This window comes from Apis laboriosa, unplaced genomic scaffold (assembly GCF_014066325.1).
Source record: "Apis laboriosa isolate Shangri-la unplaced genomic scaffold, ASM1406632v1 scaffold5_cov152, whole genome shotgun sequence".
Classification (NCBI taxonomy): Eukaryota; Metazoa; Arthropoda; class Insecta; order Hymenoptera; family Apidae; genus Apis; species Apis laboriosa.
In genome coordinates this window covers 933,646-955,473 of record NW_025223857.1, presented here as the reverse complement: position 1 = coordinate 955,473, position 21,828 = coordinate 933,646, and the positions used below count along the sequence as shown (strand labels likewise).

General features: G+C 28.0%; 3 protein-coding genes across 5 annotated transcripts; all 3 read right to left on the bottom strand.

The window, feature by feature from the left end:
- Window positions 1–43: 43 nt before the first annotated feature.
- LOC122718197 (nuclear factor related to kappa-B-binding protein) lies at window positions 44–6,821 on the bottom strand. 2 transcript variants are annotated; one of them, XM_043943028.1, is made up of 11 exons: window positions 6,413–6,821; window positions 5,603–5,851; window positions 5,290–5,522; window positions 4,941–5,206; window positions 4,454–4,806; window positions 2,954–4,373; window positions 2,511–2,831; window positions 2,253–2,445; window positions 1,405–2,182; window positions 1,006–1,317; window positions 44–924 (listed from the first exon to the last, which is right to left on the bottom strand). In XM_043943028.1, the coding sequence occupies exons 1-11, from the start codon at window positions 6,416–6,418 to the stop codon at window positions 490–492; spliced, it is 4,566 nt and encodes a 1,521-aa protein (XP_043798963.1). In that variant the 5' UTR covers window positions 6,419–6,821; the 3' UTR covers window positions 44–489. The 2 variants fall into 2 exon arrangements, with proteins under 2 accessions (XP_043798963.1, XP_043798962.1); XM_043943027.1 differs by having other exon boundaries at window positions 1,405–2,185; window positions 6,413–6,820.
- Window positions 6,822–7,485: 664 nt separating this feature from the next.
- LOC122717980 (putative uncharacterized protein DDB_G0289263) lies at window positions 7,486–11,993 on the bottom strand. Its single transcript, XM_043942581.1, has 14 exons — window positions 11,629–11,993; window positions 11,133–11,357; window positions 10,805–11,057; window positions 10,598–10,736; window positions 10,349–10,524; window positions 9,897–10,265; window positions 9,651–9,804; window positions 9,508–9,580; window positions 9,180–9,423; window positions 9,007–9,096; window positions 8,893–8,933; window positions 8,748–8,820; window positions 8,349–8,639; window positions 7,486–8,279 (listed from the first exon to the last, which is right to left on the bottom strand). Exons 2-14 carry the CDS (start codon window positions 11,346–11,348, stop codon window positions 7,720–7,722), a joined length of 2,679 nt encoding a protein of 892 aa, XP_043798516.1. The 5' UTR covers window positions 11,349–11,357; window positions 11,629–11,993; the 3' UTR covers window positions 7,486–7,719.
- Window positions 11,994–12,074: 81 nt separating this feature from the next.
- Window positions 12,075–21,217, bottom strand: LOC122717981 (thymosin beta). Of its 2 annotated transcripts, XM_043942582.1 has the most exons (6): window positions 20,633–21,217; window positions 14,073–14,225; window positions 13,799–13,912; window positions 13,112–13,225; window positions 12,886–12,999; window positions 12,075–12,716 (listed from the first exon to the last, which is right to left on the bottom strand). In XM_043942582.1, the coding sequence occupies exons 2-6, from the start codon at window positions 14,200–14,202 to the stop codon at window positions 12,688–12,690; spliced, it is 501 nt and encodes a 166-aa protein (XP_043798517.1). In that variant the 5' UTR covers window positions 14,203–14,225; window positions 20,633–21,217; the 3' UTR covers window positions 12,075–12,687. The 2 variants fall into 2 exon arrangements, with proteins under 2 accessions (XP_043798517.1, XP_043798518.1); XM_043942583.1 differs by lacking the exon at window positions 13,799–13,912 and having other exon boundaries at window positions 20,633–20,794.
- Between the last annotated feature and the right edge of the window lie 611 nt (window positions 21,218–21,828).

Sequence of the window (21,828 nt, the reverse complement as noted above, 5' to 3'; positions counted from 1 at the left end):
AATGATACATAAAGAGAATCTGTAAAAAATAATTTAAATAACATACTATTATGTAATAAGTTTTATTTAATGCGTTACATGCAACGCTGCCAAGAATCTTCTTGATACAAGAGAACGAAGAAACGTGTTTTTTTGTATTTAAAATCGTACCATGCATTTGTAAATAATTCGACACTTATAAAAAAAAATTTCGTCTGTTCTCATTTCAAGTATCTTGATGTAAACTCCGTGCCTTGATCCCTGTCAGCGTGTCGAATAAACTGGACGATTTTTTTTTTCCTTTTTTTTTTTAATTTCGCCGAATCTAAATAATATAATATGTAACATAAAATGTAATTCTATGTACGAGCTTCACTAACTTTTATTACATTTCATTTCCTTTTTTCTATGCACATAAATAGTATGTTCCTCCCTTAAAATTTTAAACTACAGGAGATTAAAATAAGTTGTGAATGAGGATAAATGAAAAAGAAAATGACATTAAATCTGTCAAGGTGTACTGTAAGTATTATTTCTTGAAGGTTGTGTTTGGATAGTCTGTTGTTGATTTCCCGGTGATTGAGATGAAGTTATAGTGGTTGGAGCAATAACTCGTGCATATACCGCTGCGCCTGTGGTTTTTAATCCAGCTGGAGTCGGTATCACTTTTAAACCATGCAATGTTTTAATATTGAGTAATTGGCTCGGTAAAATTATAGGTTGTTGTGTCTGTTGTTGTGATGGTTGTTGTTTTCCGAGAACTACACTTCCGCTGTTGCTTACTCCAACTCCTACATTTTTGTTGCCACTTGCTAAAACTATTGGCTTTCCAGCTAATTGAGCCGTTACCATTCGTACAGTTTGTGCTTGTTGTGATTGCTGTTGCTGTTGTGTACTAGCTATAATCTTTGATTGACCCGAAGAAGTCTGTGCTTGTGACACTACCTAAAAAAATCATATTGAAAATTTTGAATAAAACTTCATTTTTGAATTGAACATTATAAAAATTTGATTTAAAATACATACTTGATATTGAGTTTGTATGACTTGTTTTCCTTGTCTATTAAGTTGATTAGCATGGCTAGTTGTAGTCGCCAATTTCAATCCTTTCTGAGCAAGAAGATTTTCTACTGAAATAAGTTGACCACTATTAGAACTAGTTAAAACCTTTGCTAATATCTTTTGTTGTTGCTGTTGTTGCTGTTGATGCGGTGATTGTTGAATTTGCACTGCAATTGGTTTTCCTCCTATCTGCGCAATTATGCGCTGCATACCAGATGTTTGTATCGATTGTTGCTGATTAGTAACAACTCTCTGTTGAATTTGCTGTTGTTGTTGCTGTTAAAAGAAGACGAATATATTAGATTATATAAAATAAAATACGACAATAAAATACAAGTTGATGAATTATTCAAACGACTGTACCTTTAATTGTTGTTGTTGTATTTGCTGTGACTGATTACTAGACGGCGATTGTTTAATAAATATTGTTTGGCCTTGAAGTCCATGACCTGTGAGAAGAGATTTAATTTGTCCTGGACTAACCAATTTTATTTGAGAAGCTAACAAAGTTTTTCCAGGTAGTACATGTTGTTGTGGAGATTGTTGTTTTATATTAGCAGTTTGCAAAATACTTTTTCCTGCTTGATTAGTTACTATTGTTTGTTGTTGTTGTTGTTGCTGTGATTGTTGTGATTGCTGTTGACTTTGAACTTTAACAGGAGGTAATATGGTAGTTAAATTTGTGGTTACATTCGTCACATTAGAAGCACTGCTAGCTACCACAGATTGAGCAGAATGTAAAACAGAGTGTCCAGATAATCTAATAGTCTGTAGACCAGCAGATGTTGATACTTGAATTTGATGATGTGGAAAATGTTGTTGATTTGATTGTAACAAACTCTGAGCACTACTTTTTACAACAGCAACTGGTTTTCCACCAATATTAGTTGCTTTTTTTGCTGGAGTGTTTGTAGTAATTTGAGCTTTCACATCATTAATTACATCTTTTTCTACAGTAATGCTATTAATAGAAGTTGAAGAAGCTGGAAGAGACGTAATTGGAACAGTGGTCCCTGACATGGAAATTATTGAAGTTGTAGGCGTATTAATTGTTGTTGTTACATTCGTAACTACAACAGATTGTTCCGTAGAAATGGAATGATCATTGATATTTTTCTCTTCACTTTTCTTTTGTTCTTTTCTGCTAAAGAAAAAAGATAAATAAAAATATCATTTAAAGCTCTTCTTATAAAACAAAATTTGAAATTTACCTTGAAATAACAGGTTGGGTAGTAGTTGCAGTTTTTCTTTCTTTTTTAGGTGTCGTTTCTTTAGTACTATTAGGAGATTGTTCTTTGTTAACATTAGCAGGTTTTATGACTGGCAGAAGAGCTTTATTTCGAGACATGCTACCAACATTTTTTTTATTCTTTGCAACGCCTTGCAATTGTTGATGATACATTTCTATAAAAAGAAAATATATATATTATAAAATATAAAAATAAGGAATCTTTTTAATAAATACAAACCAAATTCTGATTCTGAACGTGCTCGATGAAGATATAGCCATTCCTTACGTCGTGGATAATACCGTACACAGGGATCTGTTTCATAATGCAATCTGTCTAAAGCTCCAGATACTACAGAATGTAAATATCCTTCTTTATCATCACTTTCTGTTTGTTCTCGAATGTATTGGGAATCTTTTAGTAACTGACAAATATCAGCTCGAGTTCCTTCACCATTGGGAAGCCTTGCAGTAGCATCTCTGACTAAGGCTAAGATCGTCACAAAATTTGGTCTGTCTGCTACTAATAATGAGTGTCCGCGAGCCTTGGTTAAACCAGAAGCTATTACAAGAATTCAATAATATATACATATATACATATATACATGTATACCATATATATATATATGGTGATTTCTTATATATGATATATATTTTAATAAAAAATTGTACAATCGAACATACCAACATTATGTTGATAAATGCCTTTCACTGGACCTACAACAGAGGCATAACCATGCATTCTATATGTAAATGCTTTATGAGGTGCAGCGTAACGCATACGCTCTTGCCTCCTAAATTCTTCTCGTTCTTCCATCGTAGATGGTCGAACTTTCCATTCTGTGGGCCATAGCGCACGAGGTGGTTCCCATTCTGCAACAGTATTAATGGATCCACTGTCGACACTGATCGATTCTATTGCTGGGCTAGAATCTCTGGCGCTTGAATTTGTATTTCCACTTCCAGAATTATTGTTAACATTGCTGTTATTAGCTAGAGGCACTTGATTTTGTTGCTTTGTAACTGCTAGAGAACAAGTGCTAGTTGCAGTTGATAGGCCTAATGAATCTTTGTGCATTAAAAATTTCGTACACAAGTCCAATAGACGAGAGTCTGAATCTCGTCCAGCACCAATCCACGCATAGACTCCATTTCCTTTGTTTTCTAAGTAAGGAACAAGCTCTGACTCTCTTTCTTGTCGATCACCTATTTCTTGAGAATATGTGAGCTCACCAGCTAAAAATCCCAAAGCTAATGGAACTAATGCTGGCCAAGAAGATGCTAAAGAATACCAATCGTTTAACGGCGAAATAGGATTTCCTTGCCACTGTGTAATAGCTTCCTTCATTTCTCCTGTACTCATTCTATATTCACCTTTTGAGGTGAACGCATCTCTTAATAGCGAAAAAAAACAAACATGTGTTTCTTGCATTAATTCTGCTCCATTGTTGATATCAATAGTTTCTTCATTACTTGGAACTGTAATTTCTTTATCTGGTATTGATATAACTCTTTCATCTTCGCATTTTACATCGTCCAATATGTCAATTCCATCATCAAGTTGTATAGGGAGTTGCATCATATCAATGCTATCTAAATCAAGCTTTTTATCGTTTTCTTCTTCTTCTTCTGTTTCTGGAGGAATATCATCATTCATTCCTGTACTAAGTTCTGTTTTTATGTCATCATATTCCATATCTTCCACTTCTTTTTTTATTTCTGGAGTAGTTATCATAGAACATTTGCTACCTTTTGGTGTAGCAGGACTTAATTTTTTCTTGGATATTTGATGCATCTCGTATGCATCTATAGGTTCTGATTTAATTGGTGTTAACATCTTATGATCAATATCCAATGTACTGGAATGTCTGTTTTCATCTGTTGTATGAGAATAATCACTATTATCGCTTTCGTGTTTTATCGAATTAGAATTCGTTAATCTTGGTACTGGTGGACAAAGTGGTGATTGCTCCAATTTTATTCGTTTCTTTGCTGGAGTGATACGTATAGAAGGACCGATTAATAATTTGTGTTTCTGTCCAATTTGTGCTCTTTGAGTTAAATCGGCAAGGGCAATACCTTGTGTATTTAATTCTGGATGTATCTAGAGAAACATAATAAACATTAGCATTTTAATAACATCCAAATTCTTATTCACATATATTTAAAAATTACTTCACATACATCTCGCCGAGCTCTTCTTTTTTTATGTTCAAGTAGCATTTCGCGATACATCTCCTCCGTCTGTTCACGAATAAATAACGATCTATTCGTAGGATATTCTGCTCGTTGCAGCGTGGAGAAAACAGGTCGAATAGTTTCATCCTCGTGATTTATTTGCAAACCTCGAATGGACAGTCCTTGGGCTCCCATGAGAGAACGTTTCTTCTTCTTCTGCTTAGCTCCAGACATTTGATAGTGGGGATAGTTCTCCTCGTTCTCAGATGTTGTATCGGTCGCTAACTTTGTGCTTGCTCCAAGCTCTGTCCTCAGTGCATTCAGTTCCTCCAAATAGCGCAGTTGCGTTTTCTCTTCAACTGTCGGTTCATTGCTTGTTAGTATTGTCCCTCGGAAGTTACTACATACTTCTCTGCCAAACGGCTGGAGTGTGGGGGAAGTATAAACAGCCAGAAAATTTTTTACAATTAATCACAGCAGTAGCTTAACTTACCCATAGCAGGTTTTGGTTTCCTCCAGTGTATTTTTGACATCGTTCGTTGCGTCGGCTGACAGAAACCTTGTTTGTAGGCGTTAGACAACAAGCTTTCTCTGGATTTTAACAATTGACTGGCCAATTCATAAGATCGTTTACGTTCTTCAAATAACAATCTTCTTTGCTGTGCCTTATGTACCAAGCTACACATTCTTCTAATATCTGGTCGATAATGACCAGCAGACAAATGAATTTGAAATGCATCTAGAGGTGCCACACCAAATCTAAATTAAATAAATATAAAAAATTGAATTAAAATAATTTTTAATTTCTGAAAATTTATTAAAAATGATTTGTTATTTTTAACCTGTGATTTTCATGTTCAAATAACATGCGTAAAGTTTTCTTGGTTTCTGCTTCTACATCACAATCCTTTGGAAAAATTGGTAAAAAGTTGCACAAAGTATCTTTTTGACTTTCATTAAGGCATTCACTCCAAATATAAGGATAATCCAGAAATTCTTTAAAAATAGCTGCATGTTCACAAAGATCTTGTGGTAATTTTATCTTAGTGTTTGCAGCAATACATGTTTCCCATTTCTAAAAATGAAATCTTTGTTAATAAAAATATTGTTAATAAAAAAATTATATAATTTGTATAATGAAATTTTAAGCAGTACCAGAGTATCTGGACTTTCTGCTTTAACAGAATATTCTGTATTTTCATTTTCTTCTTCATCTTCTTCACCAGAACTATGACTTTCAGTGCCACTTGTACCATGCTCATCTCCACTATCATCTCCACTATCAGTTGAAGTACTACTTCCACTGATACTGCTAGTACTACTATTACTTCTAGATCCATGAGAAGATGCATCATCTTCATCTTCTTCAGCCCCACTATCACCACCAGCTGAACATTCATCTACCTATAAACAAATATAAAGTATAAAAATATATTGTATATGTGTATATATGTGTGTATATATGTGAGGATCGACATTAATTCAAAGAGATATACAAAATATGAATAATATTTATTATATATACAATAAACACTATTCATTTTATTATTAAAATACTATATATATAAATATATATGTATAAATATTATTAATTTTCATGAGATTAAATAATCTTTTAATGTAACTAATATTAATTATTTATTGCGCTATATTATATATTATACAAATATAAATATTAACAAATATAAATATATAAGTAAATTATAAGGATTTCATTTAATTAAGAATAATAAAACTAGTTACTATATTGCTAAATAAAACGCAAGAGAAATATGCATGTATTCTATAATTAATTATCCAATTTATTATCCAATTAAAATGAAAATAACAAATATATTAGAAACAACAATAGATGTTTCCTTTTTCAAGAGTAAGATGACACAGGGTATGTATATCGCGTTTCCAGAATATACAGTGTTATCGATCATATGGGTATTAATTTCGAAATAATTAATCATAACCAACCTCCATTCTTTTTAGTTTCTGCGCTTGCTCTCCTCTTGTCTTCTAAGTTCTGCAGTTCCTACGAAAATAGCAAATCTTCGCCGCTAACAATAATTCACGAAACAGAAATAAAGAACCGAGGATAAATCTGTCAATGTTGTTCGATACAAGAAATCCTTTTATCGAGTAAACATTAAGTAATTTCGTTATTCACCGTTTGACCTGTCACAGCTCCTGCACTCCTACTCTTCCAACAAATTTTAGTCATGGCGTGGAATACAGCGAACAGAACCACGGTGTTTGTATATTGAAAGATCTCGAGCGCGCACCTTCTTCACCGGTTTAGAACTGTGCCCGTTCAATGGCGGATATTTAAGACTGATCCAAACATAATTATTTTAAATAAATAATAATATTAACAATATTCAAACAAATTAAAGATTCTAAATCTTGTATATTAATTCGATTACACACATTTATTAAATTTCTTTTATGTTAAATATAAAAGTAAGTATCAATTATATAAAATTTTATCTAGTGACATTTGTTCATTATCTATCTATCTATTGGCACTAATGTAAAAAAGAAGCATTTAATTCGAATTGAATAGTGAAAAAGTGAAAATATATACTTACTTTATTTTATATAAATAAAAGTATAGAATAAATGTTGCCTTTTATTTAAACATAGTTATTTATTAGCAAAAAAAATATATATATATTATAACAAACGAAGTACAGAAATATGAATGACTAAATCTGTAATGAAAAACATTACCCATATAAAATTTTAGAAAAGTATTTGTTATTTGTAATTTGATTAATCAATGTATAGTAACAAAGCTATATCGAATAAAAAATCTATTGAATGTAATTATACAGGTATTTTAACTATTTATATTTAAGATAAATAATTTGTATTATTATCATTTATTGCATTAATTATTACAAAACCTAAATCAAATATTTTTGTACTTTAATTTGTAATATTATATATGTGATATTTTTTAATAGATAAAGTTAAATTTACTGTAAAGTTTTTTTTATAATCTCTATATAATTATGAGTGGTTTTTGATATTACAAGAATAGATAATATAGTTAATAATAATCTTTTTAGATTTTGTACTAAGAAGTTATCTTCATATTTTTTATATTCATATTATTCTATGTTAATATATAATTATTTAACAGTTAAGTAAGTTATACAGAAATAATAGGAACATTCTTACATGTATATCTTCATAGAATTTGATGAATTATTCTATATGAAAGAATATTATTAGATGAAAATTTGATTGCTTAATATATGTTAACTGCAAAATAATTTTTAAGATGAAGCATTCTGATTAATATTTTGTACTCCATTGCAAGTTGTGTCTGCAGTTACGGATAATACAGGTGCATATGGCATATAATGCGGTTGTCCAGCAACTGCATACCAGTGTTCCGGTAAATTTTGCAGCGGTAAATTAAATGGATTTGGAGAGGGACATAGGTATGGTGGGCACAGACCGGAATAAGCTTGAGAATAATCTATTCCAGGACATAGATGCGGCGGAAAAGTTTGTGCATTGCTATTATCATGTATATCGGAATGTGGTAAACACGGGATTGAGACAAAACCTGGATTCAAAGAATAATAGGGATTCGCAAATGCTTCCGTCTCATTTGCATAATACGGTAATCCGGAATACATGCTTTGTTGCATATAAGATGCTTGATAAGTATTTAATGCATTTGCAGAATTGTGTACTTGATGATGTATAGAGTGTGAATGTTGAATATTGATATTATCTTCTTTTGTATCCCTTTCTGACTTAAGCATTTTAGAATTTGGTCCATTGTTTGCATATTGATTAGAAAAATGTGAAGTAGATCGATGTCGATCTATATAAAGAATGAGTATTTATTAAAATTATGTGGAAAAAAAAATTATTCATAAATTTTGTTACTTACTCTCCGAATTTTTTTTAAATCGTGGACCTCCATTTCTACTTAAACGAGAAGATTCTTTATTCATAGATTCTTGTTCTTTTACTTTATCACGAGATAGACATGATGTAGTCTCAGTTTTTTGAATCTGCATATTTTTTATACCGTTCATATATTGATCTCCATTTTCTTGGCATAATGATTGTAGACTAATTTCTTTTCGATCATTGATATGCTCCTTTTTTTGTTGTGTCAATGCACAAGCTTGCATCATATCATTTGTAATATTTGTAATTTCTTCTTCGTTCGGTATTTCTTTTAATAAAATAAATAATAATAAATATGCATACATATATTTATAAATAATTATAAATTAACATAAATTATAAATTAATATAATTAATAATATAAGCGATAATATACCTTGATACCATTGACCGAATCCTGGCGATTGTCCATTTGTTAAATAATTCCAATTAGCACCACCACGGAAATACTATCAAATAATTTGAAATAAATAAATAACATATAAACAAAAATTAATATACAATAATGTATAAAATCCTACCTCTAATCCTAAATTATAAAAAAATCTCAAAGTAAATGGATCTATAAGAATACAAAAATAATATTATTTATAAATTTCATATCAAGTTATATGATAAAAAAAAATAATGATTACCTGATAGTGGCAAGTCACTACCATTTATGTCTATACTTTTTTCTACAGAGCAATTAATAGAACGTAACATATGATCCATTTGAGTAGAATCTATTAATATAAAATGAAAAAGATATGAATAATTTATAATATGGAAGTGATAATGATAATTTATCTATTAATTAATTACATACCAGCATATGGTGAATAATATACTTCCTTTTGCATTCTTTGTTTGGAATATGAGTTAAAACCTGTATTATTATCATTTGTTACATTATTTGATTTTGAATTTCTTAAAAATGTATTTTCAGAATTTTTATATGAAAATGAATTTTTTTCTTTATGTTCTTTATTATTTTCTTGCCCTCTATTATCTACTGTAGAAGATTGAGTATCATCATGAATCATTCTTGCAGAAAACATATCAACAGAATTCTATGAAAGAAAACATTTTGCAATGATTCACATGTATATAATATATGTATATAATAATTAAATGTGTATTTTATCATAACTTACATTAATTGAATAATTAGGACACTTTTCTATTGGATAATTTTCATATTCTTGATATTCTTGATGATCTATTTTTCTGTAACAAAATATAAATTTATATTATGTATAGAAATTAAAGTTAAAAAAATTAAGTAATAAATATTTACAATGATCCTTCTTCCCAATCAAAATTATTTTTATTAATATTATTGATAATATTATCACTGCTTTCATTTTTATCAATATTATTTGATAAAATATTTATATTAGATTCTTTATTTTTTCGTGGTGTTGTATTGCATGTTTTTTTCCATTTTTGATCTATTAAAATAAAAAATAAATATTTTATTTTACAAGAAAATATAAAAATTTGAAAAAAATATTACATATAAATTTTATTAAGTTTAACTAACTTGAATCTAAAACTAGATTCTTTTTACAAACTGGTAACCAATTAGCCATTTTATTTTTCTTTGGAGGTAATGGTTTAAGAGCAGAATAAGGTACAATCCTTTTTTCTCCTAATTCTTCAATAAAAACTAATACAGGTCCCTGATTTTTACTCATTTCTTGAATGTGTCCATAATAAAATATTAGATTGCTTTTTTTTTCTAGTATATTTGCATTATTATCATTAGAATCTTTTTCAAGAGAAGACACATAGACGTTATTATTATTGGTTTTGTCAAAATCTTCTTCATTAAAATCTATTTGCACCAAACATTTGCCACCAATTTGGAGTTCGTGACTATTGTGCCTAGTCCATCCTGCATTTTTCACTTCTAAAGTATATAAAAAAATATATATTTTTTCTTAATCATATAATATTTTTAATCTCTCATTTTTAATAACAAATTTTTATTACCCCTTCTAATTTCATGCCATATATCAAAATCTGTATTACGATAAATATTGGGATCAAGAGCTTTGGCAATTCTATAAGGGAAAGGTGGTATATTTTTTATTATACCATGTACATCATCAACTTCATCATTAGCATTTTCACTTCCAACTTTGTTGTATATCTCTGCAGTTAATTGACTAAACATGATGAAATTACATGTATGTATTATTATGAATCATATATTAATAATATAATTATTATTTGACTTACTCTCTAATTTCCAGATTGCCTTTAAGGAAAAATTTATCATGTCTAAATGAAGCTGTTCTATCATGTAACATTTTATGTACAGTAGCCTCTATATTAGCCATTTGAAAGACATCTTTATATAATATTTGATAAACAATAGCTATAAATAATTATTAAAATATTATTCGAATATTATTTACAGAAATAATAATATTATAAAACACCTACATTGACAATAAGCAGCATTTGCAACAAAGTTTCTTGTATAAATACTTTCATATTGTTTTTGTGGAGTATGGCATAAATATATCACATCCTTGAAACCATTATTAGTAACAGTACGACTAATTTGTTTTTGACCATTAAATATAATAAATTCTCTCTTATAAAGTAAAGACATAGCTTGAATCTCAATCATACCTCCCCATTCAGTAAAACATGTCATTTGTTCCAGATAATCATCAAATGGAATTGTTATACTCTGTAAAAATATATATAAAATTTAAAACTTTTACATTAATAATAATTAAAGATTAATCAAATATAATATATTCACCTCTATGAATAAATGTTTCATTTTTCTCATAAATTCCACACATTCTTTTCTAACTTTAATGTGATAATATTGTGTCATATAAACCTGTTCACTAACTGCTCTGAATAAGCAAGTTGGATCTCTAGGTGCATGTTTTCTAAAATATCCTTCATTCTGTAACCATTCGTCAATAGGTTCTTGTGCACGTTTTGATGGTTTTCTAGGTGATATTTCCATTTTTTGCCACTAAAGAGAACAATGAAACTATCTTTCTTTTTTTTATCAAAAATTCGAATCATTTGTATTTTTGATAAATATATCAATATATCAATACATTAATTACAAATGTAATATATATTAATATAATTCGAGATTTTTCAAAATTTTCATTGATTTAAAATAATAATAATTTCATATATTTGAAAAACATGAAAGGACATATATTGTCCTTATTGTTAATCGTGAATCCCTATTTCGAAAATAAAAGAAAAAAAATCGATTGTAAATATAATTGTACCTGTTTGAAGACAAATGATTAATGCGTGATGGAATTCTTTCAATCGAAAGTTATCAGTTACAAGAAAATTTTTAACTGTTACTCTACAGTTAAAGTTTTAGCATGGCTACCAAGGACTAGCAACAGGTCCTCCTTCATTAGTTACTAATAGAATCGATTTCTTCAAAACTATTGGACGAAAAGAACTTATCAACCAATCATGATCCGTTATTTGGTACTTTTGGGATTAGTTTCGTCAGAAAAGGACTCCCAAGAAGACTACCACAACTAAGAGTTTCAATTATAGACATTTCCTTTGTTTACATTTTCGCGCGAGTGTTCGAAAGTCGTATTTTGTAGGATAAAGTATAGTAAATATTTATCATCAAAATATTCTTTATATAAATTTAATCAATATAATATGCATATAATAAAATATAATAAAACAGGTTTAAGCAATAGACTTTCTTACAAATTATTTTTTTTTATTCATCATAATTTTCATCGGAATGACAATGCGATGTGTACGAAATATTAAAAAAGTACAATAGCCTGTTATATAAAATATGATTTTTACACAAATATAAAGTCAACCGCTGTACCATTGCGATATTCTGTAACGCATGCAATGCTACCAATTTTGTTGCTATCGAAAATAATGTTTGCTTGCGTGCAGTTTTCTTAGTATAAAAAGTACATCCTTTGGCGAGTTAATATTAAAGACAGATGTTGATACAAGTCCAAAGTTATTTATTGCTGGTAATGTTAAGAATCAAATTGATAGCTTGTAAAAGTTTATCAAATTTTTTTTTTTTTTAAATTTGGACTTGGATCTTCATCGTCGTTCTGCTGTTAATAGTTTTATGTAAAAATCGACTTGTGCATCTCGCCGAAAGGGACGCTCATGGCGGTAGGATAAGTATAATCATAAGATTACATTAACACAGTGTTTCGCATTCTCCTTATTTCTTGTTGACAATGTATGAATAATTGTTATAAAATGTCACAATATCGAAAATGGAAGAAATGACGAGTCGCCGCTCCCTTTCTTTTCCGTTCATTTTATTTTAAATGCTTGCTTTAAGCAGCTATTTTTTCTGCATCAATTGCTATAACAAAAGATATTATTTTGATACAAAATTTATTTTTTATTTTAATGATCCTCAATTTATATGTATACATATATATATATATATATAATAAAATATAATATTATATATATATATAATAAAATAATATAAAATTAAAAAAATATATATGTTTAAAATTTTAGTTTACCTTCTTTGGTAGGCAAGGGATTTTTCTCAAGTGTTTCTGCATGTTTTAATTTCGCGGGATCGAAATTTTCAATACCAGAGATCAGCTGTTGCTTTCCTTTTTCCTGCTGGATTGCTTTAAAAATAAATTTAATTTGTGATTATTATTTTAATATTAAAATTTTTCTCTATTTGATTTTTCAAAAATTATAAAAGATAAGAAAAAATCATGAAATACGATACTGTACCATCCATGTCAGGTAGCAAATTCTTTTCTTGAGTTTCAGTGTGCTTCAGACTACTCGGATCGAATGTCTCGATGCCTGACATCAGCGTTTGTTGAGTTTTCTCCGCAGCTACATCTGCAAGAGGTAAATGGAGGTCAAAGAACAGAAAATAAAACACACATGAGAGAACTATGAAAGTTAAGGTCACTGTGGAAGCCAATGAAATTATAGCAAGTGTGCATTAGATTATCTCACCGCAACGATATAGTATGTAATTATTTTAAAAACAGTATAAGTATTCAATTTTATCTAAAATTATAAATCAATATGAAATCTTAAGAAGAATCACATTATTAATGCTAATAGAACATATTTTTATTGTTTCTTTAGTAAGGAACAATAAAGTGTTGTTGTTATTATATCTAAAAAAAAAGCTTTTATTACTAAGTATAACTTTTATTACTAAGGACAATAACATTGTGTGTTATTGTAGTATAGAGTACGAAATTGCTGACAAAATAATCGGACATGCAAAACAATTTCTTCTAAGCTGAAAGCGAAAGTGAATAGGCTTGGTTTGGTCACGTATGTTTCGGTCACCTCGAAGCACCAAAAGCAATAAAATACCCTCCTTTTGTTACCGGCCAAGGAAGAAGTAGAGAACCTGAGAATGAAATATTCCCCTAGGAATCAAATAAACAGTGATACCTTTGGCATTGGGTAATATGATCTTCTCTTTCGTATCGGCGTGTTTCAATTGATCTGGTTTAAATGTTTCCACATCGTGGATTAATTCAGAATGCTGTCGTTCTTGTCGTACGTCTATATGTTACAATATTACATGCATTATAATCGATCGAAACAAATTATAAGAATATAGAACTCTGTATGTCTATAATATTATAAGTATTAAATCATAAAAACATTAAAATAATAATGCAACAAAAATTTTAATAAAAAAATAATGAAATTTATATTATACCTTCAGCAGAAGGTAGAACATTCTTTTCAGCGGTTGAGGCTTTTTTCATACAGCCATGATTGAAACCTTCCAATTCGCTTTTCAAATCTAAGGCTACTTTTGGCAGGTCTTTCAACGACGGACTCGACATGGTGATTTGTTGTACTCTTTAATCTGAAACAAACAATCAAATTTTGATTGTTTACAATAATAACATTAATCGCATATCACTAATTAATTAAATGATACATAATGAATACAATTCATAATATAACCTTAATAGATTAATTATTAATTATTAAAGACATCTTAAATGAATCTATTACATTTAAGGAATTATAAGATTGTAATAGTATTATTTATTCTCAATTTATTTTTAAAATAATAATCTCTTATGTATACTTTGCTATTTTTCCGCAGAGTTCCGTTTGATTATTGATATCCAAAAGAATTTCCAATTATAAAACTGACATCAACAACTTGAACCGCAATCTGAAACGAACTGTCGAGTTTTGTCCGTAGAAATGATATGTCTTTGTTTATTACGTCCAAATAAAAAAAGTTTCTCTAATATTTATATTCATAACAAAACAGAATCAAGTTATTCCTAATACTTTTGATATTTAAAAATTATGAATTTTTTAAATATTATATATATATTTTTAATCAAAATATTTAACTTATAAATTTAAAAAAGAAAGATAGAAATGAATTAAAACTCATACAACTTAAAAGAATTCAAAAAAGATGCAATTTCACAATGGTATTGCTGCGAATCGCGGCACATATTCAGATTTTTAACCTATTTTCTTTATTCTCAATTGAACAATGATGATCGAACACCGGATGATATGCATATCAGAAATAACAAAAAGCATAAATCTGCCAATGTCGTTGAATGCATTGGTTAATTGTCATCGAGACGAAGGAAGTTCGTATACAAACGTGACACATGTACTTATATACATGTCTATCGAAAACATATCGATATCGAATGCTTTTAGTGACGCTTTCAATGCATATTGACAGAAATGCCAGAATATATCGATAAATGAAACATGTAACTTGTTTGACTTGTTCAATTTAAATATTAAAAATTATCTCGTAATATGTACTCTTTATGCATAAAAAAGCATAAAAATTATAAAATATAAATTAAAATATAAATTAAAATATAAATTATATTAAAAATTTAAAATTTTAAAATATGAAAAACGAAAGATCTAAATAAAAAATATAGATGCAAATATAATAAATTGCGAATGAATAGCATCATTTTTAATGAATGTAAGGAAGGCAAATTCGTCTAGTATTTTAAGTATTTTTTTGTTTTCTTTTTTTATAAGTAAAAAAACGATTGGATATAATTATGTTGAATATCTTAAAATGCAATAATATTATTATTCGTAATTAATTGATCAATTTTGTCGTATTTATTTAGATATGTTCAATTTAAATATAAAAATATTATTAAATGAAAGCAAAAAAGAATATAAATAAAAATAATATATTTGTTATCTAAATTTTGTATTACACTCCACAGTAATTAATATGTTATAAAGCGGAAGAAGAAGCTTGTTATTTCCGGTTGGCATTTCTTTCCATTTCCTTTCTAATCACATGCTTCTGTGTATTTTTCTATTAAAATAGCGGTATTTTTATAAACCAGGATCTTTATCTAAAATCTTATAAATATTCACAGATTATATTTTTTATGATATAAATATTTATCAAATTCTTTTATCATATTATATTTATTTTATTATTTTTTAGATATACAAAAATTTGTAAAATATGAAAAATATAAAAAAATTTATAAAAATGTTCTATCAAATATTCGCATTATACATACATATATATGTATATGTCTTTGGAAGCATTAAATTTAACAAATTTACAATATTAATAAAATGTTTTGATACACGTTAAAAAATAATTCGTAGTCAGTATGTGATCATTCGGAAGGAATTCAAAAGATTCATTATATTGTTCATATATTGAATCCAGCATTCACGGTACTTTTATGTTTTCCAGTAAAGACATTGATAATCGACATTTCAAATTCTCGTTACTTGAATAAATTTAGAATATGAAAAATTACACAATTTTCTAAATTTATACTGTTCAATATATACTGTTTAAAAAAAATTTATACTGTTCTATATTTATACTGTTCAATATAAAATGTTATTATAAATGTTATAAAAAAATATTGATCTGAATACTAAATTTGAATACTAAACTGAATACTATTTTAAAAAATTTATACACCATTGAAGTTGAATAATTCATATTCGTTTCCATTTTTTTCTTTTTCTTATTTCATTTTGTTTCTTTTCTATTTATGTTATTTATATTCATTATTTTTAAATGATAATTAAATAATAGTTTTAAAAGACAAATATTTTTAAACAAGAAAGAATATTTTTTATAAGAAAATCTTAATATTATTTTATTAAAATTAGAATAAAAAAATTAATATTATTTACAATTGATAAACTTTTTAAAATGACTGAAATCTGAAACTATTATATTTTTTTTAAGAAATTTTAGTCTCTGAAATTTAACATTAATTTATTTTCTATATTTCGATAAATAAGTAATAATATTTGCTTTTTTTTGGAAATTATTTCTTTTTAAAAATTTTTTGATTATATTAAATAAAATTATTCAAAAACATTTAATCCTATAAAATTTAGGGAGTATTAACGATTATTATGACAAAATAAAAGGAATAATATTAAAAAAATTACGAAAGATTCAAGAAGGCAAAGATAAGCGTATATCAATGGTTTCAGAGAGCGTTTCAAGAGATACGTTCCAACGGTGGGTCAGCATCGACAAGGCTGTGTATAGGTCCTTATATGGTAGCCAGTCGCATGGCTGTATATAGAGAAAGCTCGAAAGAGGCTGAATCCATAACTGCAAAGCACATTTGTGTCCTTTATGTATTCGCTTGTTGAATATTTCTTCTCTCACTATTCTTGTCAAGTATACCCACACTAAATTAGTAGTAAGCGTTAGCTATAACGGTAACAAAATCAAGAGATTGTTTCAGTTAATTATGATTAACAAATTCAGGAATAAAGGTATAAAAAAATACGAATTAATTTGTACATGCGAAATTTGAAGATTAATAGAAATATTTAATATTGAATATTATTTTATAATATAATAGCAATTTATAATAAGATAAAATTTCATAAAAATATCAAAATTAATACTTTCTCTTTATATATTTTCAAAGCGAATAATTTTATTAATTTCATATTACAGCGTAAAGTCGGTCGATTTCACAAAAGTCAGAAAAGCAATAATAGTTCTCAATGATGTATTTCATTGGATTACAATATAACAAGAACTAAAAATGGTCTCAATATGTCAGTGTTCGAAGAGAAATCACGATAAATCCTACTTGATCTCGCGAAGAGAAAAGAGGTCTGCAAGTTAATAAGGAAACTAGGTTGTTCGCATCGACGCGCTAGCCGGTTTACAGAACATATCTGTACATCACGCTTCGACAATTCATGCTAATCACGAGATTGAATACATAATTGTAAAATTATATATCGAAAAGAATGCTTAATTTTTTTTATCAATATTAATTATTTGAATTTTAATTATTTATTCACTGTATTTATAATGATCGTTTATATATTTTTAATTAAGAGCGGTACTAATAATTATAAGGATACAAATAAACGAATATAATTATATAATAAATATAATTTAGAATTTCCACTTAAATCTATTAAACGAATGCCTACATGTTTGAAACCGATTGACTGTAAACATATCCGGTGGAATCGATAAGATCAGTCGATCATCCAAAGGTTTCTGGCCGGACATTGTTATCTATTCCTGGTAAAGACCTTATGGTTGACAAGTAACAAGTTCGCGCGGCTTGTCAATTAACTTGGGTAATCACGTTTAATAGAGGATTCTCAATAGCGTATGCAGCGGTTCGCTTCTGAACGAACCAGTGTGCTTATTCCATCGACTGGTTAACGGTGATGATGAACTGCATACACGTTAAGTTGCCTACGTATACCATATTATACCTACGTAAAAGTATGCAGTGTAGCTAAAAAATACGTTTGTACGATGATTCCGTGTCGCGACTGCGCTACGAGCAAATGCGATACAAACGCCCTCTTTTTCTCTCTTTCTCCTTCTCGTCTTTCTTTCGTGCAACCGTGACGGCTAACGAACCCTGGACGCGCGCGTGTCGTATCGAGCGGTGGCGCGTACGTTCAGGGGCGTGTTACCAAGCGGCCCGTTTTATATTCGTAACTTAGAATTCGTTTTGTTAGAATTTTTCTTTTTTTGTTGTACGAAATGAATTTTATATATTATAATATATAACTAAATATTGAATATAGACATATAAACTTTACTCTTATAAATTTAATTATATATTTTACTATTATTAAATATACATAAATATATATCATATTACGGTGATTTTGCAATAAGTCTTAAAGAAATTTCATAAATAAATATGAAACTGTATATCAATGAATATTATAAAAGTTTAATTTAATCTTATTGATTGTAAATTGTAACATACATGTCCAATAACATCTTGGATATATTTGCTAAATAAAAAATAAATATAATTATATTAAAAAATTTATTAGAAATTTTAAGTGAATAATAAATCTTTATCTATAATAAAAAAATAATTAAAACAAAATAATTAAAAAAAATATTGCAAATTAAATTTATTTTCGCATTTTCTTAATATTTCTTTTATTAATTATATATATAAGATTTATATATAAGATTATGTCTTAATCCAGACCTTGAAAATGTTGAAAGAAATTTTAAGATATTTCTCTTCCGGAACGTGAATGAAATAGCAGTGTGCGCACGCCCCCTCGTGTCTGTGATATGCGTATATGTCGGTTTGGACATGCAGGGTTGCATCGGGGGAGCGGTCGAGTGGAAGCAGACGGTTTCATCGATTGGCAATGCGGGGGTCGACGAGTGGGGTATCTGAACTCTTCACAACTATCTATATGTGCTATATAATGTATCGACGATCTAATCATTTTTCATGGTCAATGGTAAAAAGGTAATTTTTTAATATATCGCGTGGGATTCACCTTGATCCTCGTTCTTTTTCCTTTGATTCATAAACATTTGTTGATATATATATATATATATCGAAAAATATTAATTGAAAATATATATAATTAAAATAAAACAAAAATATATATTTTTATATAATTAATTGTATTCAAAAAAAATATTTTACTCATACTATTGATTTATAAATCACATCATTTATCTTTATCATTTTTTATTTTTTTTATTACTTTAAATATAATAAATTGCAAGTAAGCTAGAAATTATGATCATTATGTTTAAGAATAAGCATGTATATTTAAGAATAAATATCGCATGTATGAAATATGTCAACGAATGAAAACGTTTGCGGGACAAATCGATAAATAAAATTTCTGGAATACTTATTTGAAATATCTGCTCGCTTGCCTTGAAACGAATCAACTTGTCCGAGACATGATAAGATGCAAATACCCACTGGATTTTCTCTTATGAAGATACCACGCATAAAAAAATGTTAATTAAAACAGAATGTGAGTTCATATTGCACTTTAATAAGTCCATCAAAGCAATCACTCAGATTTCATTAATTATAATTCATTTCATAAACTAAAATATGCGATATTAAATTATTTCAATTAAATTTTGAAAAATTGAATTAAATTTTTTAATAATTTGTTCGTTAAAACTATTTTCGACGTAAAAATTAATCGAAATACAATAAATGCTTGTAATTATAAGAAACAGAAGCGTGCTCATCAGTCGGCAACCAGAAACGCATTTGCGTGCCTGATGCGCAGCGGAGTGCATCTGTCAAAACCACGCCCTTGCTCCATCCTATCATCCTAATATAAAGACTCAAAGAAACTTAGCAATAAATATAAGGCTATGTTTTTGAAATATACAATTAAATGTGATTCATTTATCTAAAACTTAATTATCATTTTAAATATATAAAATATAATTATACGAAAATATAATTCTACAGAATATGGAATAATAATAATGATATTAGATATTTAAGTAATAATTATTTTATATAAAATGTCACAATACATCAAAAATATATATATATATATATATATTAAATATATTAGAAAAAAAAAATATTAAAAAATTAATTCGTATTATCAAAATTTGTATATACCCAAAACACATAGAGAGATTTGACCACACCCCTCCATTTTTGATCAGAGAATAATGAAGACGATCGATATTCTTAAATATATATATATACATATATATATGTATATATATATATTGCTAATTTTTTTCTTTTGAAAGTAATAAAAATAACAAGCAATTTGTGAATACCGGTCCTTTTCAAATAATTTTTATCTTATTAAAAAACATGTATGTACACACACAATAATATATCTTTTTTGGAGAGATAATGAAAGCCGGTTTATTTTGATATCTTATTAAAATATCACCGTATATTTTTATTTATTTAAAAGCGCATGCAATTTAACTGATCATAATAAAATGCATCGACGGCAAAGAGCACTGACCTGTCAGTTGTCACTTAGAAAGGTAGGCAAACGTTAACACCGTCCAGCCAAGTGTTCAAGGGCAGGATGGAAGCAGTACACTGACTGACCGGTTAGTGATTTCGTAGCACGTAACACCAAGTAACACCGGCGAACCACTCTTTCACTCTTACTTCTGTCGATCCTACGCTCACACTGTTCAACTCCCACCACAAATTCCGGCCCTGAATGTTGGCCAATCGCACAGCATCATTTCCCTCCCCTCTTCTGTTAAATTCCTCCTTCCATCCTTCGAACACTTCCTCCAATGGTCTCCTTGACCGTCATCGGGAGGGTGGCTGACTCACCCTTGGCGACGAGTATGATTTCGCATTCGATGCACGAAAAAGTTTCATGTTTTTCAAACGTAAATTCGCTTATTTTTATTTCGTTATTAAATTAGATTTTTTTTTCAATCAATACTTATTATTATTACTGAATAAAAAAATGAAAATTATTATTACAGCAAAAATATTGTAAAAATGCTATATCTGATATAATTGAAAGGGAGCAAAATTGAAGGGCTTTTAGGGGTTGACAAGAGCTGGAATGACTCATCTTACAATTATTCCAGCTGCACGTCATATGGCAGTTCTGTTCACTGTTTCTGTGAAATATATTTGGAAACTTGAAATTTCATTATGTATTTAGAATATTTATTTAAAATAATAATCTAATACGATTTTTCCAACAAATTGTTAAAAAATAATTAAAAAATAATTTAATTATAAAAAATAAATATTTATTTAAATTGAGAAATATATAACTTTTATTATATTTAATGTAACAACTATATTTCATATATTATTTGCAATAATAAAATGCATTTTCTAAGCAAATAAATAATAAATTTCATAGGTTATGTTTATTAGATGCTTAAGAACATTTTAAAATTTTAACTTTCATAAAAATATTTGGTAAATAAAAATTTAATAAATCAATAGATATTTAAATATATTAATATTATCAACTGAAAAAAATATTCCTTGTTAATTATTTATATTATTTGATTATCTATAATAAATGAAATTTAAGATGCAATACAAAATTTTATATTTTGTTTATGGTATGCTGAAAAATTTTTTAATATCAATCACTAAACATGCTAAAATCATAAACAAGATATATAAACATATTATCATATTATTCAATGTATTTTTTGTTTTTCTAGAATATAC

Bases quoted from the DNA above. Each gene is read 5' to 3' on its own strand.
- LOC122717981 (XM_043942582.1), bottom strand. From the start codon at position 14,202: ATGTCGAGTCCGTCGTTGAAAGACCTGCCAAAAGTAGCCTTAGATTTG. The intron at 13,000-13,111 runs GTACAGTATCGT...TTATTTTTAAAG, and splicing joins TTTGCTACCTGACATGGATG to CAATCCAGCAGGAAAAAGGA. The intron at 12,717-12,885 runs GTAAACTAAAAT...CTTTTGTTATAG, and splicing joins TCCCTTGCCTACCAAAGAAG to CAATTGATGCAGAAAAAATA.
- LOC122717980 (XM_043942581.1), bottom strand. From the start codon at position 11,348: ATGGAAATATCACCTAGAAAACCATCAAAACGTGCACAAGAACCTATT. The intron at 11,058-11,132 runs GTGAATATATTA...ATATTTTTACAG, and splicing joins TGAAACATTTATTCATAGAG to AGTATAACAATTCCATTTGA. The intron at 8,934-9,006 runs GTAATCATTATT...GTATTCTTATAG, and splicing joins TAGTGACTTGCCACTATCAG to ATCCATTTACTTTGAGATTT.
- LOC122718197 (XM_043943027.1), bottom strand. The intron at 2,446-2,510 runs GTTTGTATTTAT...TTCTTTTTATAG, and splicing joins ACGTTCAGAATCAGAATTTG to AAATGTATCATCAACAATTG. The intron at 2,186-2,252 runs GTAAATTTCAAA...TTTTTTCTTTAG, and splicing joins ACCCAACCTGTTATTTCAAG to CAGAAAAGAACAAAAGAAAA.